This window comes from Protobothrops mucrosquamatus, unplaced genomic scaffold, assembly GCF_001527695.2.
Source record: "Protobothrops mucrosquamatus isolate PMUCROS unplaced genomic scaffold, P.Mucros_1.0 scaffold1989, whole genome shotgun sequence".
NCBI classification, from domain to species: domain Eukaryota; kingdom Metazoa; phylum Chordata; class Lepidosauria; order Squamata; family Viperidae; genus Protobothrops; species Protobothrops mucrosquamatus.
This window is the reverse complement of record NW_015388105.1, coordinates 349,141-373,606: the sequence shown is the minus strand read 5'-3', so window position 1 is coordinate 373,606 and position 24,466 is coordinate 349,141. Positions and strand designations below refer to the sequence as shown.

At 36.3% G+C, this 24,466-nt stretch overlaps 2 protein-coding genes across 2 annotated transcripts in view; one reads left to right on the top strand and one right to left on the bottom strand.

The window, feature by feature from the left end:
- The first annotated feature begins 1,894 nt into the window (after nt 1-1,894).
- Nucleotides 1,895-18,660, top strand: CSRP3 (cysteine and glycine rich protein 3). The gene is made up of 6 exons (XM_015823795.2): nt 1,895-1,939; nt 8,369-8,512; nt 12,127-12,298; nt 15,346-15,478; nt 15,962-16,055; nt 17,348-18,660. Exons 2-6 carry the CDS (start codon nt 8,401-8,403, stop codon nt 17,419-17,421), a joined length of 585 nt encoding a protein of 194 aa, XP_015679281.1. The 5' UTR covers nt 1,895-1,939; nt 8,369-8,400; the 3' UTR covers nt 17,422-18,660.
- Nucleotides 18,661-18,685: 25 nt separating this feature from the next.
- Nucleotides 18,686-24,466, bottom strand: part of ZDHHC13 (zinc finger DHHC-type containing 13) — a 30,907-nt gene continuing 25,126 nt past the window's right edge. The window contains exons 14-17 of the mRNA XM_015823794.2: nt 24,095-24,178; nt 22,664-22,821; nt 20,014-20,111; nt 18,686-19,094 (exon numbers count right to left, since the gene is read on the bottom strand). Coding sequence (XP_015679280.1) covers nt 18,956-19,094; nt 20,014-20,111; nt 22,664-22,821; nt 24,095-24,178 — 479 coding nt within the window. The 3' untranslated portion in view covers nt 18,686-18,955. The remainder of the gene's footprint in view (nt 19,095-20,013; nt 20,112-22,663; nt 22,822-24,094; nt 24,179-24,466) is intronic.

Sequence of the window (24,466 nt, the reverse complement as noted above, 5' to 3'; positions counted from 1 at the left end):
TTCATTGGTAGGCAAGATGGTGTTTTCCAGATGTTTTGTACTTGCCTCACACTTTGTCACGCTGGCTAGAGCTGATGGGAATTAAAGGGTATTAGGTTGCCTCACCTGTTTTAATGTAATTGTAATAAACATTTATGCTAACTCTACATAGGTTCTCTTTTTTTTTTTAACTTTGTCTCCAAGAAGAAACAAATGGAAAACAACCCCCGCCCTCACCCTCCATAGCCTTTGATTAAGCAGAAAAGTGACAACAGTATGTGGTATGATGAGCATCATCTCTGGGTGTAAAAAATGATCAAGGTGATAACAGTTTTTTTGTTCTATTCAGTTGGGGGAGGCTGGGTGACAGGTTTCTACAAGGTCTTCATATAACGATAGTATACCATAGTTTCAGTTCCTATGCAACCCACATTTTCCATAGCTGAGTGGTCTGTCTGTAACTGAGTTGCATTTTATTTTTAAGAACTCAGTTATAATCGATACAACCCAGCACAGGCCTTGGGTCCTATTGATTCATTTGGTTTCTTTTTGTCTAGACAACTGCAGTTGGAAGCATTGACTGTAATATGAGGGGCCCACATTGTTCTGTTACTTGCTCATAACCGATGTTCAAGGCTTTGTCACAAGTTATTTTAAGCTACCTGATAGCAGTAACATTGCTCACATACCCCTGTCCCAACTTACACAGCCCGCCTCTCCTGGAAAATATTTAAAGTCAGCTGGATCTTGGCTTGGTCTCTTCAAAAAGATAAAGAAGACAAGAAAATACGTACATTTCCTTCTTGTAAGTATTGCTGAGAAAAATTAAGGGGTACTCTCTGCTATTGTTTAGTGAGGGTGGTTTAGTGAGGGGAGAAATGGATTGCTAGAATTTGTTTACTACTGTTGCAATTATTTTTTGCCAAATCTGAAAATTTGGAATTTACATTTCCACCACCCTCCCAACCCCTCAAAAAAACTAGTGTAGTGGAGCTGCCTTGCTAGTAAGTTCATTTAAGACTGAAGTCTGGGATTCTTTTAATGAATAGAATATATTTTCATAATCAGTAAAAACCAGGACAACTCAACTAGTTTGGTCTAGTGTTTAAAGCACCAGGCAAGAGAGTGTGAATTCTTGTCCTGCCTTAGGCATGAAACCTGACTGTGGAGTTTTGGGCTGGTTCCTCTCTTGCAGTCCAACTTTCCTCCCAGGGCTGTTGTGGGGAAAACAAGAGGAAGAAAGAAGATTGGACATTAAAACGAATGAATGGTTGCAGGAACTGGGAATGTCTAGTCTAACAAAGAGAAGACTAGGAGGTGACATGATAGCAGTCTTCTAATATTTAAGAGGCTATCACAAAAAAGGAATCAACGCACCTGAAGGCAGGACAGGACGTAATGGATGGAAACTTATCAAAGAGACATCCAGCCTAGAACTAAGGAGAAATTTTCTGATAGAACAATTAACTAGTGAAGCAGCTTGCCTTCAGAAGTTGTGAGTGCTCCATTGGTGGTCTTTAAGATGAGATTAGATAGTCATTTGTCTGGAACAGTATAGTGTCTCCTGCTTAAATAAGAGGTTAGACTATAAGACCTCCAAGGTCCTTTTCTTGTTCACCACCTTGAGTTATCTATAAAATAATAAAGGCAGGATTTTTAAAGTTTCCTCTTTCCACTATTTATTCAAAATGGACAGTGATTAATATATATATATATATATATATATATATATATATATATATATATATATATATATATATATATATATATATATATATATATATATATATATNTTGTCACAAGTTATTTTAAGCTACCTGATAGCAGTAACATTGCTCACATACCCCTGTCCCAACTTACACAGCCCGCCTCTCCTGGAAAATATTTAAAGTCAGCTGGATCTTGGCTTGGTCTCTTCAAAAAGATAAAGAAGACAAGAAAATACGTACATTTCCTTCTTGTAAGTATTGCTGAGAAAAATTAAGGGGTACTGTCTGCTATTGTTTAGTGAGGGTGGTTTAGTGAGGGGAGAAATGGATTGCTAGAATTTGTTTACTACTGTTGCAATTATTTTTTGCCAAATCTGAAAATTTGGAATTTACATTTCCACCACTCTCCCAACCTCTCAAAAAAACTAGTGTAGTGGAGCTGTCTTGCTAGTAAGTTCATTTAAGACTGAAGGCTGGGATTCTTTTAATGAATAGAATATATACTGCTCACAAAAATAAAGGGAACGCAAACCCCTTCAGTTCCATGGTAAAATGTTCCCTTTATGTTTTTTGAGCAGTATATTTTCACAATCAGTAAAAACCAGGACAACTCAATTAGTTTGGTCTAGTGTTTAAAGCACTAGGCTAGAAACCAAGAGACTATGAATTCTTGTCCTGCCTTAGGCATGAAACCTGACTGGAGGTTTGGGCTGGTTCCTCTCTTGCAGTCCAACTTTCCTCCCAGGGCTGTTGTGGGGAAAACAAGAGGAGGAAAGAAGATTGGACACTAAAACGAATGAATGGTTGCAGGAACTGGGAATGTTTAGTCTAACAAAGAGAAGACTAGGGGGTGACATCATAGCAGTCTTCTAATATTTAAGAGGCTATCACAAAAAAGGGATCAACGCACCTGAAGGCAGGACCAGACGTAATGGATGGAAACTTATCAAAGAGACATCCAGCCTAGAACTAAGGAGAAATTTTCTGACAGAACAATTAACTAGTGAAGCAGCTTGCCTTCAGAAGTTGTGAGTGCTCCATTGGTGGTCTTTAAGATGAGATTAGATAGTCATTTGCCTGGAACAGTATAGTGTCTCCTGCTTAAATAAGAGGTTAGACTATAAGACCTCCAAGGTCCCTTCCAACTCTGTTATTCTGTATTAGGCTTGTTCACCACCTTGAGTTATCTATAAAAATAATAAAGGCAGGATTTTTAAAGTTTCCTCTTTTCGCTATTTATTCAAAATGGACAGTGATTTTTATATGTGTGTGTGTGTGTGTTTCAAAATTTGGATTGCTAACAAAGAATTAAGGGAGAACTGGAATAGCCATTTCGAACTTTTTAGTTCTTTTCAACCAGACATACCCTTCTGAGATTCGAACCTGGGCTGTCTGCATGTTAGGCAGATGGTTCGAATCTCAGAAGGGTATGTCTGGTTGAAAAGAACTAAAAAGTTCGAAATGGCTATTCCAGTTCTCCCTAAATTCGTTAGCAATCCAAATTTTGAAAAACACATATGATGTCGCAGTTGCGACTGCTAAGCCTGTGGATGGCTCTAGTTTGAGCTGATACAGGCAAAAGATTCCTTTCTCCCACCAAGCTTTCGTCAAATACACTTGACATCGTCAGGGTTAAAAGGCAAATGCTGATTGCCTTTTAACCCTGACGATGTCAAGTGTATTTGACGACAGCTTGGTGTATTAAATTCTATATTTTTATGGATGCTCTCTTGGTGATCGTTATTTTGGTACTATGAATATTCCCAAGAGTCGAATTTTTAGTTTTATCTCTGAATATATGTATATATAGGTATAGGTATAGATATAGATATGTATGTGTATAGCATGGGTATATGTATGTTATATATATATACTTTCTTTTGGGAGCAGGCAACAGAATTTCATTTTAATGTGTGCCAGTGTACTCACAATAAAAAATAACAAGGCTATGTTATCATATTTTATCTTTTTTTAAAAAAAAATCTAAAAGTTAACCCACTAAAGCAAAATAACAGCAACTAAAAATACTGATCTTGTTCCACTGTGAAATCTGCCAAAGAGATGCTGGAAGCCCAAATGCAAGCTTCAGGTAGTTTTTGTGCATCTCTGAAGTAAGAGAAGATGAAAAATCTCTAAAAAATCTTGCAGCTACTGCCATTCTGGGAAAACAGCTCTCCTGTGATCATAAAAAGTGCCATTGTGTTGTGAAACACTGAATTCTATTTGTAGTCATCGCAACTTTTTCTGAGGAAGAAAAATCAAAGGTATATGCCTTGAATTATATTCCACTGAAATCAATTGAATGCTTGGATTCTCCTATGAAGCTTTTAGACAAACCCATAAAGATACTCCAGTTTCAAGGTTACAAATCCCTGAGTAAGCTTACTGAACAAAATCAAAAGTTTATTGCAGGACAGATTAAGAGGAATGTATTTCTCCATTCACTTTTATTACGTAGAACAGTTCTTTTATTTTCTCTATAATAGGCAGAATTTTAATCAACAGATAGTGTCTAGCTATTATGGGGAAAAGGTTTTTGTGTATGGAGATGATATTTAATATGCAGGGTTGCTTCCATGATCTTTAGGTTCTTGCATGTTTTTTTTCCTTTGGTTGAGTTGTGTTCTGCTAGCCCTATATGGTAAGGGGCTACATTCCTCCCACCAAATTCAGGCTTGCAGGTTGGGGGTGATTTTTGATACAGATGTACCCTTGGAACCACAAGTGTTTTCTATAGCCCAAAGTTTTTTTTCCACATTCTTGGCAGATTAGAGCAGCGGGTACAACCCAGATGTGAAGAGAGAAAGAGATTTACTTTTAATTTTATTGACCCATGTGTAAATGAACTGATTGAACTGACCATCGTCATATATTCTGTAGGTAGTTGGGAAAAATAGATTGCCAAGTATTGTCAGGTAAAAGTAATGTTGATTATGACAAAGTAAGGTACACACATATTTGACTGAACAAACCCTGTGCCAAAATTTAACACAGGTAAATACAGGAAAATAATATGTGGTTATTTCCATGACTTGTGTTTAACTGCCTCAGGAAACTGGTAATGTAACTCATTTTTGTATTAGGCATAATACTTTTCTCTCTAGCTCCCTTTTCCTGTGACATCAAGATGGCAATTTTAAAGAGCAAAGTGCTCGGTGAATCTCAATGCAATTTCTGACATCTTGGACTTGGTTAAAAAAAAAAATCTTAATAGTGTTTTGGCGCAGTGTCAGTTAGATAAGCTATCTCTGAGGGGAAAGCTATAATAAGAAAGTGATTGGCTTGCCAAGAGGGTTAAAAGATGGACTGAGCCAGAAGTTCAGAGTAACCCAACTGATCATAATGTAACAGACTAAGGCTAGAAAATATGACTCACCAAGACATCAAGAAAGCAGTATGAGCAATGCAGCTCCTTTCTGTGGTACATTTGAAATAAAGGGCAAGGAAAAGGTCACTGCTATATTTTGAATGTTATATTTGCTTGCTGCAGCCTACCAGCTGACATCATTATTGTCCCACGGAATTTTTTTCTGTGTGGATTTACTGACAGTATCACTCACCTAACTTAGAAAAGCGGAGGCGAAGAGCATTGGATCACCTTTTTCCTCCAATGAATCATGGAACATTTGGGATGCAACATGGATGACCATTCAAATAGCATTTGAGTTTATTTGTATTTCTCCCAAACAGGATGGGACACCAAAATTTAAAATCTGGAACCAGAGTATAGCCATAGTATCTTAACTAGAGTTAATACTGTTGATGTTTGGGTATGCTGTTAGCTTCCTATATGTTAGTAATGGTCAAAGTTATTTTTTCAGCTCCTTTTTTGTGCAATTTGGAAATTCTGTAGCATATTAATCATATTTCATACCATGGTGAGAGGAAAAGTGGATACCTCTTTGAACTGAATGACATTTTCTAATTTTATTTGGCTCAAACTACTGAAGTGCCCAGAGTCTAGAATAAAAGGAAAGATTTGTTCCATCTCACCTTTGTCACTGATGGTGTGCTCAAAAAAATGAAGTAATAAAAGCAAAACAGCAGACAACAGGAGCTCTGGGGATAGAAGATGACTGAATATACCAAGCTGTCATGTTGGACTTTATTAAAAGGCTAACCTAATTGGAAAAGCTTGATGGTTTTCAGATGATTAAGTGAATATGGATGTTTAATTAATGATATACAATTGTGATTTTCAGAGAAAACGTCAAGTTAGCGTAATAAAAAAATGTCACAACTGCAAAATCTGTACAATATTGGAATAGACTTTTCTACAGAAGTTGTGGCTTCTTCATCTGCAGATAAGAGTCTAGACGGGCATTCCAAGTATGATCCCTAACCTATTTGCTTTAAGAAGTTGAGAATGCTGCATTTCCTTCATAAATGTGTTGCTGCCCTTGGAATTATTACTAAAAAGAAGGAAAGGAAAGAGTAATGCAACAAAAATAATTTCAAATTGATTCAAACGATAAAGCATTGTCTTAAGCCCATTGCTTTCTTATTCTCAGTTCTACACACAGCAAGTGCAGCCAAGTTAAATATATTCCCCTCACCTCATCCTTTTATCTCTTTTGCATTCTTCTCCCTTTTGATCCACCTCCAACCTCTTAGACTTTTAATCTCTGACAACAAACATTTGATGAGATAGGAGACTCTTTTGATAGGCGATAATTAAAGCACGTACATTATCATGCTCAGAAATTCTAATATGAAATATTTGGGCCAAGAACCTTGAGCACAAAGATAGACAGCTTATCAGAACTATTACTGAACGACAATTTATTAACCGTTTTAAGTCAGATCCAGATCCAGCCCAACTCTTTCTTTGCATACTGTATCTGCTTTCCACAGCTGTTCATAGCAACTCCTCTTTTGTGCTGCTATGTTTCTAGGACAGGCAACATTTGCTTTCTAAAATCTGTGATGCCATTCTTAGTTTCTTGTGTGAACAAGCTTTGAATGCCAAGGCTAAACTTTTGTCGTACCACATTGCAAAGCTCACATTTTCAAAGGGAGGAAATTTACACATTCATTTGTGGAATCTGAAAGGATGTGCCCCTGCAATGCATTATTACTACACCCTGCTTTTTTAACAAGTCAGGGTAACCTGGGAGCATGAGAGGGATTTCTTTTTAACTTTGGTTGCTGAGCAACAACACAACTGAGCTAAAACAAAATAGCACAGGGAAATAAGAGAGGAGACACTGAGCTAAAGAAAGAAAAGAGTCACACTTTAAATATATAGCAGCAGAGAATAAAGCCAAATGTTGTGTTAAGGGAGAGCAATCCTAAGCTGCAACATGAGCATCCTTGCCCTCATTTTGTTATTCTTGAGCTTATTCTTATTTTTATTAAATGCACATGATGAAAAAAAAAATCATTGATATTTGAAGGGAAAGCAAATGCTTTTTCCTTCTCTTAAACTGAAATAAGTATTTCCTTTTCAGAAGGAAAATGCTTTCATGGTAATTTAATTAAAATGGGACACAGCTAGTTATTGCTCAGCATAAGAATATTTCCTAGATGTTTTGAGTAGCTTGATCCTTCTAAAGAAGATCCACTCGGCAAAAGGATAAACTCAGTAGGAAAAAATGCTGTTTCGGTTAAGTATGAAAACCCCACAGTGCTGACAGTAATTGGAGCAACAAAAGAGATAACACCTGATGATTAGGTTGAGAACTCAAGGAGATTCTTATATCATGAAAGGCGGCTTTGTAGAAGATGCTACATTTTGCTCCATGCAATTTATTATTAAAGGCTTAACTGGAAGATCTCTATAGATCCCTTTTGGATTGAAGTTGAAGTGCACTACAGAATGGAACAGAGTTTGGGAGTCCTTCTGAGAATTATAGTTTTATTTATCATTGCTTCTGGTTTTGTTGCCAGGAATGGTCAAGAGAGATGTCAGTGGGATTCTCCTGCCATAGGTGCCAAAATAACCTTGGGTATCATGCTTCTAGAAAGGGAGATGAAACCATTTTAAATTTGTTTCAGATAGCAAATGCACAAGTTTTTCACAATGGCTCTAAGTTCAAAGTACTAACAATGCTCTGTTCTTGATTATTGTCTTATATGCCTTTTTTTCTACTATCAAAAAAGTGATAAGGATTTCCCAACCCCCAGTTCTTCTGTGTTCCAGAACACATTCCCACAATTCCCTGGAATGATCGTTCCAAGGGGCATAAGGATTGATATATGGGATGGTGGCACCCAGGAAGGAAGGGCTTCTACTGCAAGATGGTGGGCAGAACCTGTCACATGTTTGGTAACTTTCACAATCCTTGAGGATTTTTATCAGCTATCTTTCATCCACTTTTTACTTTTCAGACTTGGCTCTTCATAAAAGGCCATAAATTTGGGAGATTCCTGCACTTGTGATGCATCTCAATTCCCATAATTTAAATTTGTCAACCAAACCAGAGTCAAGGCCTATATTTTTACAGGAACCATCCTAGGCATGCCATAGCTTGACTGCAGCAAAGACAGAGAGAAAATTATTTTTCTCCATCATCTAATGGTTGTCTGAATGTTTGCAGTGCAGATAGGGTAGTCCCAACTGAGAGTTCAATTATGACACAGCTGGATAGCTCGTGTAGCATCATGTTAAAATGTTTTAGTATAGCACGCTGGAGGACTAATTTCTTCTAATTATGCTTTATGTATTTTTGGATTTAAAGGTGACAACTCAAGCCAACTGACAATTTCAAGGATGCCAAATTGGGGAGGTGGAGCCAAATGTGGTGCATGTGACAAAACAGTCTACCATGCTGAGGAAATTCAGTGTAATGGACGGAGTTTTCATAAGACCTGTTTCCTATGCAGTAAGTTCATCTATGTTTCTTCTTTCACCAGATAGTTGTAGATTGTTATTCATCATTGTGATTCCTGAAACAATAGTTAATATTCTTTATTTCTGCCTACCAAAACAACAGCTAAAAATAATTATTGTATTCAAATGCCATATTCATGAATTAATAAATAATAAATCAATCCTTGGTTCTTATAAAGTTTTCAGAAACCTATTTTATAATGCTTGAGAGAAAATCTTTTATAGAGCCATAACGTCAAGCAAGTGGATTAACTCATAGAGCATTAAGTCATAATATTAGCAATAGCAATAGAACTTAGACTTATATACCGCTTCATAGAGCTTGATAGCCCTCAACAATCTGGGTCTTCATTGTACTGACATCGGAAGGATTATGATTTGTTAAATAAGCCATAATAGGTGATCTTGCATAAAATTAACTATAAATCCCTTTATTAACCACTATTTTTAGGACCATACAACAAGCCAGAATTAATTGGCTCAGAGTCATTGATTGAGATGGATATCTACAGAAATTGAATAAAAATAATTAAATAAGCAAATAGAAAGTAAATTTAAAAAAATGAAGCAATATTATGACATAACATAATGTGTGAATCCAACTGTAGCATGGGAAAGAGCCTTCAAGGTACTCTGGTCCAATTCTCCACTAATATAGAACATCCATTGCTACCGGTATGATTTCCCAGAAGGTTTGATTAGCAACTCTTTGCTTAAAATCCTCTGGGGGGGAAATGTGTGACATATATGTGATAGTTAAACCGGCATACTTCCAGTGCCTTCTATCTGCTGACATCTCTGTTTTGTTTATGAATATTGCCATGTTGGATAACATAAAGATTCACTCTGGGAAAAACAAGCTTGTATTCACTACTTCTAGTCAGCTAGAAGCTCTACACTGTAACTATCTAAGATCTGGGATGAGTCCTCCAGAGCTTCTCTGAAAATTTACATCAAACACTAATTTTAATATGACAAACAAATATTTATTTATTCACTTATATGCTGCCCATCTTGCCTAGAGCTGTCTTGCGGCAGCTTACAAATATTATTAGATGCATGGATATAAACATCTTACATGTATTTAATTTCGATTTTCAATACCATTAATATGGTTTTTGTCCCGGTCGTCCTCATTTTAAAGACCAATGCATGTCTTGCCACAAGCAAGATTGTATATTACACTGATAGAAAATAAATGTTCTTTTCATTCATGGGTCTGATAATTAATTAAATGTCTGTATCCATGTTAAGAGTAGGTTTTGACTATTGAAAAATTGATCAGTGTTTTTGGAGACTGCAGGAGTGAAGGAGAATAAGGAGATTGAATAATCAACACTGACAGATATTATGTGAATCCATATGTTGCATAAGAAATAAAAATGAGTATCAAATCAATTGGAGAACAGGGCAGAATTGATAAAAGAATAATTTAGCAAGCCTAAGAAGGGCTAATGGTAGGGGAGCAGAACCTGTACTGTATTCTTTCCAATCTTTCTTGAAAAGTGGGCATTTTCGTTAATGTTCAACACAACTTCTCCTTTCATACAATTGAAACTGACATCCTAGTGGCAACAACAAGGAATAATGGTTTTAAAGTACAAGAGAGTTGATTTATGATGAAACATTAGGAAATGCTTCCTGTCTCTTAAGTCCCTGATCAGTAATTGATTTTCTCAAAAAAAAAAAAAAAGGTTTATCTATTGTTCACACCCAATGGAAATCTGATTTCTTTCCTTAATACCTTCTCCTCTGAGTTGACAACTGAAAGCTACAGTAGAAAGCATCCCTTTCTCTCTGTTTACAAGAAATGAGAAAATAAGTTTTTTATACAATGGTTTTTAATGTGCAACATTAGGCTTTATTGTAGAGCGTTTTAGACTGCAGCTGCATCCCAGTTATCTGGGAGTTAATTTCTTATTAAACTTAATAAACCACATTTCTGTATAAAAGGCATCAATGTTGTTGCTGCTTGGTTGGTTGCATTATATGTTTACATTAATTCCTGTAGCAAATGTTTGTGAGCTAGTTTGTTCTTTAAATCGTTATATGATTTTGTGGTGTTCACACAGCTTGATGTATAATTAGTAGGAAAGTCATATAAATAATAAATTGCCTTTAGTCATTAATTTTGTGGAACAATGCTGGCAGAAAACACAGCCTCTCCTGTGTGGGGGGGAAAAATCCACCCCTTATGATGTGACTTGCTGTCATTAACACCTCTGATTTGTCCGTCAGTTTTGACTTAAAGGGCATCTGTGGTGCCTGTATGGCTCAATCACAATTTGTCAACTTCAACCTACTTTCTGACACATGAGTCTTCTCAGCCAGCAAGGCTTTGGGGCCATCTGTTGCAGCATAGACCCTCTATTCCAAAGAGACCAGAAATAGAAGCACTTTATCTGCTGCTGGAGCCATCCTTTAACAATTCACAGAGCAAACATCATTATCTTTTCTTCCCAGATGAGAATGCAAAATAGTCAAGGAGGAAATTCACAAAATCACAGAACATTATTTCTTTAGAGGACTCAATTTTATCTGTTCCTATTTACTTCAATAATCAACTTTTATTTGCAATCTTAATGCACTGGAGAAAATTTATTTGTAACATCTGCCTTTCTGTCCTTAGGATAAGTATGAAACCTTTGCAATGGCCTTTGTTAATTTCTTAAGCAAATAATGTTTATAGTCATATAGCTAGCAATATTATTGCAATATAGTCAGAATAAATCTTTATTTTTGTTGCATGGGGGTAGTGGCGGAATTCAGAAAAGCATTACTTTCCTACAATTGTGACCCAGACATAGCCTGTGAATATACATTGCCAAAATACAAATAAAGCTTAATTTGCATTAGACTTCAAAGGATCTATAAGTATTCAAAGCACTTCACATAATCTTAGGGAACTTTGTAATGGTGTTTTATAAGGTCGGCATTCTTTGTGACCTTCACTTCAAAGCTGGGTAGACAAACATGGTTTGTGGCTGGAGAGGGATATGAAAGAGAAGCTGTCCAATGCATAATCTTCATTATAATACCACACTTCCTCAAAATGCATTTTCACTGGGGAAATGTTCTCAAATATTGTGACACAAACTTAATTTGCCTGAGCTTTGTAGAAGATCCGGGTCCAGTGGGCACCCAGATTTGGTTTCCTTTGGAGAAAAGTATCACTAGAGATTTATTAGCATTTCTGTAGTGCTACTTTAGTTATAAATTTATGTGCAGCTAGGCATGGCTTGAAGTTGCAACAGAGCACTCAAGGACCAGCTTTCCAGAAAGAGACCTTAAGACTTTCTGAACTCAAAGCTTGCTGTCCTTGTCGCCATCAATAAATTCTAGCTTTTATTCTGCCTTTGTATGTTACCCTTCTTGTGGGATTTGATGGTGAGGAAAACAGACACTTGTTTTCTATCCTAGTTTTCTGGACCCATGACTACTTCTCATTTCTCTAACAGTAGATGCAACTAGTTTCTATTGGCTTTGATTATTAGGAAACTTTTAGTATTCTCATTTTCAAACAACCTACAATGCAGAACAGTAAAATGCAGGTGCCTCTGTTTGCAGTTCAGGACCATAATGTGTGTTTTCATCTTTCTTTCTCAGTGGGTTGCCGAAAAGCTCTGGACAGCACAACAGTAGCGGCTCATGAATCTGAAATCTACTGCAAAACATGTTATGGGAGGAAATATGGTCCCAAAGGGATTGGCTATGGGCAAGGCGCTGGTTGTCTCAGCACGGACACAGGAGATCATCTGGGGTTGGATCTACAGCAGCAGTAAGTGAAATTCTGGGTTGTTTTATAATTATAGCTGTGGTTGCATCCAGTCATGTCGCTCAGTTTCCATAACTACATGCTAGAGAAATAGTTTTCTGGATGTTTTTCTTTAATTGATACAATCTATTTTCCTAAAACCATTTTAACGAGACGTAGTCCTTCAGGAGTATTACATTACGACGATTACATATTCTATTGGGCAATTGTGCTACCACACAGAAAGAATACTTCTTTTACATGGCACCAGGAAATGAAGTCTTATTTACACACATTTTAAAATTTTGTAAAAAAAATAAGTAGAATCTAAATGTTAGCTCTCTGAACTGGAGGCCAAGCTCTCCTGACCTCTAGGAGCTCTGCATGGTATCACATAGCTGAATATTGCATTAATGGTAATTACACAATGAATGGAATATTATTATTATTTATTTATTTGATTACTACCCACCTTTACTTTGTATAAATCAAATTTAAATTTGAATTAAATAAGCCCCCTCTTTAAATTTTCCCCACAATAAATTTCCCCGATTTCTTTGTCCTGTCAGATTATTCTGAACTTTCCCTCATTCTTATAGCAGTCCCAGTACAATTTACTAATAACTTTCCCTCTAGGGTACAGTGACCTTATTAATTATAAATTACAATCCTTTATTTCCAGAAGCCCTCCTTTATATTTAGTTATTTTTCAAAAACTAACTTTTGTCCTTTCTTTCAGTCATTTAACTTTTACAATACAAATGGTGCCCCTTGACACTCAGTCTTTCATGGAGTTCATGGGTGCGTCTAGCAGTGTGCAGGCAAGCATTATCGGAAGTCAGCATGCCCTGATGCTTGTTATGGATGGTTCATCTGAGTTTTCATAACATTTCACAGTAGACTTCTGAACTGATGGTCAAACCATGCTCCATGAACTTCACAAATCTTCACATTTGGCAGGATTTTCTATGGCACCACTTCCGGTGTGGTGTTGGTTCATGATAATGCTCACCTGCACACCGTTAGACGCACCCAAGAACTTTTGAAGCAGTTCTGTTGGGATGTTTTTGATTAACTCCCCATAGCCCAGATTTGGCGCTGAGCAACAACTACTAAGGGATTTCAAAGCTTGTAAGACATTATGACAAGTGCCTTAATTTGAATGGTGATTATGTCGAAAAGTAATGTAATGTTGTAGTTTTCTAATGTGTATAATAAAAGTTCTGTATCTGTGAGTGTCTGTCATTGATAACACAGAGGTTTATTTCTGAATTGTCCTCGTATCTTAATATGGGACTCCTTTGGTGCCTACTCCTTCATTGGAAAAACTTACAACCCACAAAGCAATGTGCATTTATAGATGTGATCCACACATTCCATTGTTTCTTTGTTCAATTGTTTGTTTTCCAGGATCTTTTTACTGCTTAGTTTGGTATTACTCCTGGCAGTAAAGCTAATACACATTACAAATTCTACACCATACATCAACCATTTACACTTTGAATGTCTCATTAAAGAGAATATTTGTAGCTCAGGGTTGAAATGAAGGGTCCTTGGTACCCTCTGAGCTTGGCTGTTTTCTTGCAGATATTTCATTACCCAAATTAGTTAATATCATCATTGCTAGCAAGCTAACAACCACTTTCAGAGAGTACCAAGGACCCCTCACCTTGAATATGTTTAAAGAAAATGATTTTTACCAGTTTGTGGGAACTTAATATGGAAGGCGCTTGTAAGGGCAAGGCATTCCAGAGCATAGGGTCCAATATGTTTTTGGTCCATGATTCTTTTTATTTACAAATGAGAGGGATCAGGAATATTTAGCAAGCAGGGCAGTTCTTCTTAAAGAATTGGTCTTTACTTTTAACAGCCTTGGTTCTTTTCATGTATGTATGTGTGCTGTCTAAATACAGATTCTAAGAGATCAATTGGAGTAGTCCAGTCAGAAAAACCTTCCCTACTGTAACTGGATTGGGGAGAGAGGGGATGGAAGACACAACAGAATTCAAATATGGAACCTCTGGCAATAATTTCTTGCATTGGATTCTGTTTAGGAGATCAGGTTAATCTAAAATCATCTGCTCCAAAAACATTTGTGCAAGGATATTCAGATTTCTATATTGCATTTTTTTAAAGTCTAAGCAATGATATCAATGGGAGACAATATATGTAGCTCAGGGTTGAGCTGAGCTCAGAGAATAGTTCTTAACTCAGAGAACATCGAGGACTCTAAGCAATGAAAAATGCAAAAGACAAGGAGAGTGTAGGCTATCTCAGGAAAGGAATTTAGGACAATATTTGGTGGGTGGAATGGGGTTGGAAAAGGCTTAAAAAGATTGCCATGTACTACAACAGTGTATTGTTCCTCCTGCTGTTTAGCCTTGACACAGACTAAACAACACTGTGTGAATTACACAACTATAGAATTACAATAAATAGACAAAGCTGTGGATGTTTATCACTATTTTTTTTATCAAAATGGCAAATCTGAAGGTTTAATCATCGTTTGTTTTGTAATCTGCAATAACCATAATACTACATGGTACTGTGACATTATCCTTATTATAGTTTCTCTCTTTTATTTCACCAGGTATCTTTGATGTCTCTAACTCCTTTACATTTTATCTGTGTTAAATCTGTAACTATGGTTCATTGACAGAACCTACAAAAATCTGTATCACAATACATTTATTATTCTTCAAAACAGCACTCTTTGTGATTTTGTTGCCCATGCCTTTCTAGCCATTAAGAATTGTTACTTTTATATTTCTATTACTCTTCATGCTTATCAGGATTTCTCAGAGGAATAGATCTTCCTCTTTTACTTCATGCTGAGCATGAAGATTCTGCTATGAACTATGGTCAGCATGAAATCAGCAATTGTGGTTTAAATAAATTTTTCAGAATATATAGTTTTCGTGTTACGTTGCTGATATTGATTGGCTCTATTAAAAGTATAAATCTTCCCTCCCTCCCTCTCTCATTTGATACATTGTTAGGTAAGATATTCCAAAATTTAGTTGATCTCTGAGACAAAAAAGTTAATACATGCTAAACTTTCTTGCCACCAGCTCACCAAAACCAGGTCGTCCTTCTACCCCTACCAACCCTTCAAAATTTGCCAAAAAGTTTGGAGATGTAGAAAAATGTCCTCGTTGTGGAAAGTCAGTGTATGCTGCAGAGAAGATAATAGGAGGAGGAAAGGTAAGAAATCTATGAAATATATTATCACAATACACAAGACACTATTAAAACACTTTAGCTGAAAGTTATCACAACCCAAGAATAATTAACAAAGAGTTAATTGCTTCATATTCTCACATGTACATTAGATACCAGATTAATATTCCAAGCCTATACAACTAAAGGGAAGCCATAAATTGATATGTCAAGGATTATGCTGCCGAAAGACACATCTGTCTTATTTATTCCACATTTTAAAATGACAAGATTTTGCAGTTGATAGTCCAGTTCTGATCTGTATGAGGCAACAATAATTATTTATTATTATTATTACTATGATTTTCATGTCTATTCAGCATAAATGTACTGTCTGAAGTCCAGATTAGCTTGTGAAAGGTAATTTAAGGCCAGATAATCTTTCTCTTAATCTATCGATGGACTGCCAGATATAAACCTTGCTGTGCAAATACTTTATGTGAGTTAATTTTTTGTCTTTGGTTTCAGCCTTGGCACAAGACCTGCTTCCGATGTGCTATTTGTGGAAAAAGTCTAGAATCTACAAATGTTACAGACAAAGATGGAGAGATTTATTGTAAAGGCAAGTGTTGTATGTATGTTGTATTAGCATGCAGACTTAGGCTTTACATGTTGGATTTAGACCCAAAAAGATTTTCAAAGAAGTATCAAATAAAACTTGATTCTTTCAAAGATCACGATGAAGGATACATCCACACATCAGTGACAGATTCATCATTTTCATCCCAAATTCAATGGAGAGCAAGTCTGGTGAAGTGATTAAGACATCAGGCTAGAAACTGGAGGACCATGAGTTCTAGTTCTGTCTTAGGCTCAAAGCCAATTGTGTGACCTTGGGGCATTCACTACTCTCAGCCCCAGGAAGGAGGCAAGAACCCTTCCAAATTCTTGCCAAGAAAACTGAAGGGACTAGTCACCAGGAGTCAGCACTGACTTGAAGACAAAAACAAACAAACAAAAAAACTAATTTTTAATTTCACGTTTTTTGCTTGTAACAAAAAAAATTGGAAAAAATGCTAGTTGTTTGAAATTATATTCAAATTTTCAAAGAATTTTACTGCCCTAAAAAAAACCCTGAGTAAAAACAGCAGATACATATCCAACTTCTCCCTCATTAATTTTTTTATCTTTTTTCCTCCATCTCAGTACTGTACCTTTCTCCATGCTCCTTAAGCAATGTAATGTTTCCAGTATTAGCTTGATCCTCATTATGAGTTGAAAAAGGGCAGTGCCTTGTTTATGGCTTATTTTGTTGTGTGAATCCAACCAAATCTGGTCTGATCAAGAAATAATGGTGAAGCAAATCACAGTGTGGTATGATGTATCACAGCAGACAAGCCTTTGGTCATTCTAGTAATCATGCTAGCAAAAAATGAAATAATTATCACGTTGTAGTCAACCCATGAAGCTCCATGTGTGATAAACATTTGATTTGTTGAAGTTGTTTTTTTAAAGTAAAGCTATTAAAAATCAGGTAGAAGCAAGCTAGAGTTTCTCAAGTCTGCTGTCTTCCTGTGGTCATCTACAATACATTTTTGTAGAGCAGATCTGGTGGCCCTGTCTGCATGTAAAATGTTGTACTAAGTTATTATGACTGCTTTAAATTGCTGCACTTTTACTATAAATAAGAAATAATAAAGTCTAAACCAGTTCCTAGTCAAGTAGGGAAGTGACTAAATGGAAACAAGGGGTAAATAAAGGAGCAATATGGAGTTATTTGGGTTATATGTATCATTTTAACATGGTACCTTTCCCAAAGCTTTATAGAAAAGTTGGATTTATGAAAGATTAGACAGTATTTTATGTTGACATGTTTATGAGAATAGCTAAATCTGTCATTACTTTGTTTTACAGTTTGCTACGCAAAGAATTTTGGCCCTAAAGGAATTGGATTTGGTGGCCTCACTCAAGTTGAGAAGGTGGAATAAGATGCCATGCTAAGATCTCATTTAGGCCTATCTAAATAAGTAACAATGAAAGGTTTAATTTCTTACACAGTGGTTATAATGTTGTGGGAAATCATTTTTGAAAAACAGCATTTCATTCCTGAACAAGAGCACTCCAGAACATTAAGATGTGGATTATTCATAAATAATTTTTGAATCAAAATTCTGGTTATTTTATCAAGATAATTGCACAGACAATGCTGACACTATTATTTTTAGAGTTGTGCTAATTAAGCAAAACTCAATTCCTATTCTTTATCATACATCATATGAAAGATCAACCAAGTGAAGATGGAACATGAAATATAGGCAAGTCTACCAGCAAGTATAATCTCTATATTATTTTTTAATTTTAATCCTCTCAAAACTTTGTTGTCTTTTTTGGGAAAAGCTGATTGGTTATTCCATCTTTAAGCATATTTTACTGAAGACCAGCACTACTTATAAATGTGCTGTGCTGCATAAAAGATAGAAGTGTAATTAAATTGTGAGCACTAAGACAAATATTTCATTCATCATTTCTCAAATTACTTTAACACAGTACTCTTATTGTAATTTTACTTAAACTTTGCACTCAATCAAAAATACAGTTTTAATCTGCATTTATCTGAGGTAACTTTTATTCTGTTCCACTCTGGCATGAACATCAGCATGCACCAGACTTGCACTGCATGTCAAATTTACCAAAAAACTTGTTGTGCAATAGTCACACCTATCAGAAAGCTTCACAATCAATCTATTTTATCTGTTTTTATATGCATTAGGTCAACTCAAAAAAAAGTATGACATTACTGCATGTATTGTTCAGTGTCAGTGACTGTTATATTTTCCTTTAAATATTTAAAGCCAGTAATGCATTAAAGTTTTAACTGAAATGTGAGCATAAATATGTCAAATCTAAACAGGCTTAATGTAGGTTAGGGCTATGCAGTGCTTTGGATACAATTTCCAAAAGGTGCTTCAAAGACCATGAGATTGCCAACATAGCACCTGACTGCAATACTTTATAAAGCAGCCACATTTTTTCCTACGGTTGATCACAAGCCACTTTGAGGGATTTGATCTAAGCACTGCATAGCTATACATCAACAGAGAAGTATAATAACTTGCTATGAATTATAAATTAGGTTTCCTGTAATAGCATATTTTGATATTTCAAACCATCTTTATTTTCTTTACCGAGTGTAAATTTTGAAGGCTGAAAATAAATGAATCATAGATAGATTTTCTTGCTTTATTTAAAAATAATCTTTTCTGCAAGCTGAGGAAGTTTAGCATTTCACAACTGTATTTGTTCCAAATCCAAGTATTTGAAGGTATTATACATGAGCCATGGCTGCCATCGCATTTCCAGTTTGCTTCAGTTTAACCATGTAAACTTTATTTTTTTTTTCTGAAATAGCCATCAGACCCATAGCAAATAACAAAATAATTCGTAATATACTTTACAATATTCTAAATATCTCTTTTGAAAACATCCAGTAAATTCCATGCAGTCAATTGCAGATTTTCGCCTTCACACTGGATGAATGTGTCGATCTTTTGCCAAATTAAATATTAAAGTGTACTGCTTAGTCCAATCAATCATGTTGGGCTTGAGAATCCCAAAGCATCTACACTGAAAGAAGTCTGCAATGTTCTGGAAGAATCCAAGACTAAAAAAGAAAGAAAAGTCACACAGACGGAAAGTAACCTTCATATTATATAAAAAAAACATTTTATGCTGGCAGTTTATCAATATCATGGAAGTATCCAAGAACTATTGATAAGTTTACAAATGAATGGCTTTCAAGCAAGTAAGGTGCTTGTTAGAATTTGTATACTAATGTATACTTGTCATTCCCCATTGTTTGGATCAGTGGCACACTTGGAATTTGAGAAAACACTTGTGGCTTGGTGATTTCCTAACAATGCCATGACAAAAAGTGAATTTCCTATTTACAATATTTTACAGAACATCTTTTTCTCAATAAGCAGTTTTGTGAAATTATGAAACAAAGTAGAAATAGGTTTTGAGTTCCAAAGCACTGAAAATGCTTTTTTTTTATTTTTTAAAGAGAGATACCTTTCTATTCTGACACTGAACTCACAGAATTTCTAAACTGTGTGTCTCTTGGTCCTCTGGAAGGCAGCCCCTCCCTCCTGGGAATCTGTGTGATATTAGTCTGGGAAGATGTGATATTCCATCACATTCCTTCCAAATCTGCATTTTGGTTGAAAACAGAAGAACATGTGACATGTAACAGAGTGACTAGGGTTCCATGCATTAAGGAAGTGTAGGCACACCAATTATCTTTTTACGACTGAATAATCTGCTAATTCTGTAAAGATGTTGCCTCATTCTCCTCTACATACACAGAATATCTTAAACTCAGTCTGCAAACAATTGCCCTGAGCATTTTATTATTGATGTGTAAGTTATACAACAGCTTTTTATTGGGTTTAATGGTGGTGGTTGCATATTTTAAAGCAGTTTATTTTTTTAAGCAAACCAACTTTAACAACTATGATTACTTCAAGCAAAAACGGTTATTGAATGGGATGCTTTTACTGATACTTTCCAAAATGACTTACTTATATGGAGTCTTCCTAAGTGAAATAGGATGTTTGGAATATTTACTCTGCTTCCGGAGTGTAGTCCTTTCATGTGAAGTCAATCCGAGGAATGCAATCTGAAAATGAAAGAGTTAAAAAGGAAAAGACTACTTGAATGCCAATTAATATATTAATAATATATTGACAAAATAAAAGGTCAAAAGTACTTGAAACAATTTTTTTCCTTTTTAAATAAGCAAAAGAACAATGCACTGATAAATGAAAAAACAGAGGAACAACACTAATAAATCAATCTGTTAATAAAAGTCAAAAATATAAATAAATTGAAGACTGTATCTGAAAGACTATATAATGCAATTCATTCTTCAGTGACAATGCACTGCAATTGTATTGGGACAAGAAATTTCTCTAAGCTAGGCTCTAATTCAAAATCCAAAATAAGCTGACAGAAATGGCTTTTGGGGTATTTTCATGTCCTGATATTTATTTACACATACGCACAAACATATATAGCCCCACAGACATATGGACACATGTTTAAATGTATATATAAATAAATGTTTTTATGTGTATGGGTGTGTGTGTGTGTGTGAATAAACCTTGCATTATTTATTTCTCTTTATCCTAATGACAAATTATTCCATTAAATCATTAATACCTTGGTAGCAAAATTAATGCATTTGTTTTGTTTTGTTTTCAACTTTGGTTTTTAGAAAAAAAACCACTGTGGTTACCAAAATTTATGTTTATCTATTAGTTCTTGGCAGAGTAAATATATATCCTACATATAAAATTACTTTGAGAATTGACTTTAATAATCAGTTTTGTGCAAAAAGACATCCTTTTTGTTTTTAAAAGAAAGAAATTACATAGTGGGTGAATTCTTGGCAATTGTATCTCAGTAGAATACAGTAGTCATAGGTCTACTATGCCAGCTGGGAATTCTATGCCAGTTGAAGTGCAACTGTCTACTATGCCAGTTGAAGTGCACACATCTTGAAGTTGCTGAAATTGAAAAATACTGGCATAGTTCTATGTAAATTCTATGCAAAAAACCAACACAGGTAGAATTCTACTCTGTCAATGAAAATTCATACTATTCTGCTATTTCTGTATTGTTTTACCTTCTATAATAGAATATATGAGGGGTGGGGGAGAAAGAAAGCAGCCTAATTGTTTTACATTGTGACATATGTAAAAGCTACAGAAGCTTTTCTCAATATATACTTGTTGACTAAAAACAAGCAGATAGATGAATATCCTGGATAGCCAAATACCACTCTCCATTAGCCGCAGAACAAATAAAGAAGGCAGCATAATGTTCCTAGTCAGCTAATCCCAGGTCTTAGAACAGTGGTGGCGAACCTATGGCACACGTGCCAGAGGTGGCACTTGGAGCCCTCTGTGGGCACGCACTGTCACCCCAGCCCCGCCTCCTGCCACAGTCCCCTCCTCACCATCAGCCCCCCTGGAGGAGAGTCGCCCCCGGGCACGGCCCGCACAGAGCAGTGCAGCCAAGGACATAGCCGGGCAGCAGGGACAAAACTCCACCCTCACACTTCATAGCGTGCAGATGCTGCTACTAGAGGGTGCAGACGGAGGGCGTGGCTGCCATGGCGCTGCAGGGCTGCCTGGGTGATCTGCGGCAGGCCATGGAGGTGGTGCATGTCCCGGCGGGCGGGTGGGCAGGGCGGGAGGTGGAGCGGGGGCAGGGAGTGGTTTTTGGGCACTCGGTCTTTAAAAGGTTTGCCATCACTGTCTTAGAAGTTTTAACATAGAAAAATTAGACATAGCTGCCCAACAAAGCAGTTTTCAGTTGAGAGTTAAATGCTACACAGGACAGGATAAATTCTTCATACCATATTTTTGGAAGCTTGATCACAAGATAGATACAGATAGATGAAGTTCCTTCATGAGGACATGCTTTTCTCAGGAGCAAGTCTTTGCCACATATTAGAATTAAACTGACAGTTGAACCATACAACATTAATTTATCTATAGCAGAAAAATCCTAAATCTAGAAATGGTGCTGTTAGGAACAAGCAATCATTTCAAGAGGATATTTTGTAAAGTTTCCCCTCTGAGGATAAACTGTGTCAAACTGATATATTAAGGAAGAATATTATTCCCTTTTTTGTTTTACCTACACACAAACAAAACTAAGAACATTAAGAAATGTAATGGACATGGCTATGGTTGATCAGAAAGACTTGGCCACTTTGTGGTAGACATCCCTAGTAAAATCCTAAATAGCAAATGGAAAACATATTCTCTGATTTACAGTCAGACCTATTTAGTAGACTAAACTAAGAAACCAATTTACATATAGGGCAGGACTACTCTTATTGTAACTATACTAACCAAATCTTTTAATCTGAATGCTCTTCCTCCAGCCCTACTTTATTTTCTCAAATGAGTTTCTTGGAACAGTTCAAGTTCCGCCTATTTGTTGTTTTGGAAGCAATTTTTCTTCCTGTCTTTTAAGCCCATTCCATGTGACCTCTTCATTTACTGATGCAATCCTGACCATTACCAATTCATCGGCATCATGATTAAATATGCACAAAATTAGTAATTCTGAAATATTAATTAAAAGTGATACAGTGTAGGCTATTGAGTAAATAACACTCAATGCAATGCTTTAAAGAAATATATATAAAAAGTGTACCTGGTAAATCTGAAGGATTAGCCATAACACAGCCCATAAAGTGTGAAAAATTATGAGTGTGAAAACATATAGCACCCAAGGAGAACAAGATACAATCTGTGTGAAAGACATCCAAGCTCCATCTTTCTGATAAGTTGTGGTACAACGTTCTGACCAATCTAAGAAAAATAATTTTAAGTTTAAATAAAAGATTACTTTAAAAAAAAACATGGTGAACTGTGTTTTTACTTACACTGTTTCTATCCTATTTTGACTAATTAAACAATCCCCAAATGGATTATTTATACTATCCATAAGTACTACATGTGTATTGATATATTTAACTACCAGGAAGACTAGCTTACTCTAATAATAAATATGAGCAGCAATCATAGGATCAAAGAACTATTTGTAGCAAAAATTCTCTGAAATGCAAACCACATTAACTAGAGGTAAGGTTCTATATGCATAATGTAGCCTAATGAAAGAGTGTAGTTGTCAACTTACAGCTCGAATATCCAAATAAAATCCAGGATTACTTTCATTGCTGAAAAACTCACTGGTTTATTGAATACATGGCATGATATAGGCACGTAGCTGCCAAACTTTCACTCTTGAGTTGAGTAGTTGTACTGTGTTTCCCCGAAAATAAGACCGGGTCTTTTTTTTTTTTGCCTCCAAAAGAGGCACCAGGTCTTACGTCACCCCCGGCACCTACAGCCCCACCAGCCGGTCCATTTCTTCTGGGGCCAAAGTTCTGCAGCTGCATTCGGGCCTGCATTTTGCAGTTAAGTCTTTCCAGAAAGCCTAAACAACCGAGTACCGAACTATGGATTCAATCCATAGCTTGGTCCTCGGCTGCTGAGGTCTTGCAGAACTGAGCTACGGATTGAATCCATAGCTCGATTCTTGGCTGCACAGGACTTCTGGAAAGCCCTGTAACTGAGAAATATAGGCCTGGCTGCAGAATAGGCCTCAGAAGAAGAAGTGGGCCAGCGAGGAGAGGCCTGGATGCAAGGTAAGTGGGTGCAGGGCGGGTGGGGCAGCTCCACCTCCCCACCCCTGCCCTAGCTTGATTTTTGGGTTTGTGCCTTGCCCCAAAACAAGGGCTTGTTTTTGGGGTAGGGCTTATATTAGGCCCACCCCCAAAAATCAAGGTAGGGCTTATTTTTGGGGTAGGCCTTACTTCCAGGGAAACACGGTATATTCATTTGACTTATATATAAAAAATCTTATGTGTGCACTTCGGCCCAAACCTGCTATTTATAAATAGAAATGCATATTGCATACATAGTTCTTGCTGCCAGCCCTTCATATTTTCCAGAAGGATGCTACTTTTTAAACATTTTAGAATGTTGAACAATACTGTCGTTGAATTACATATTAGACCTATTAGAGATCAACACATCAGATTTTTCTCTAAGCAATGAAATAACAATTAGAAATACATACATTTAATAGTTCCATGTATGGCCCAAATATTAACCAAATTCAAGAAAAAGAGGAACAGGATGAAATAGCCATGGTTACCTACACCTGGATCAAAGAGAATGGTTAAAGGTTTGTTAATATAAAATTCACAGAATAATTATTCTATCTAAAAATGGTATAGAGTATTTCTGGGTATCCAGGGCTTTTTTTCAGCCGGAATGCGGCGGAACCGCGTTCCGGCACCTTTTTCCGGGCCGGCCGCACCGGAAATAGCCCCTCCCACACCGGAAATAGCCCCTCCCAAATTTTACTTGCATTCCTGTTCTCTAAAGGGGCGGTCCTAGGGTTTGATGAGGGCGTGGCCAGGTTTGAGTTCCGCCACCTTTTCTCCGA

What these genes read in the sequence shown, in the direction of transcription:
- CSRP3 (XM_015823795.2), top strand. Translation starts at nt 8,401, where the DNA reads ATGCCAAATTGGGGAGGTGGAGCCAAATGTGGTGCATGTGACAAAACA. An exon ending in AGATAATAGGAGGAGGAAAG is followed by an intron (nt 15,479 to 15,961) that starts GTAAGAAATCTA and finishes CTTTGGTTTCAG; the next exon opens with CCTTGGCACAAGACCTGCTT. An exon ending in TGGAGAGATTTATTGTAAAG is followed by an intron (nt 16,056 to 17,347) that starts GCAAGTGTTGTA and finishes TTTGTTTTACAG; the next exon opens with TTTGCTACGCAAAGAATTTT.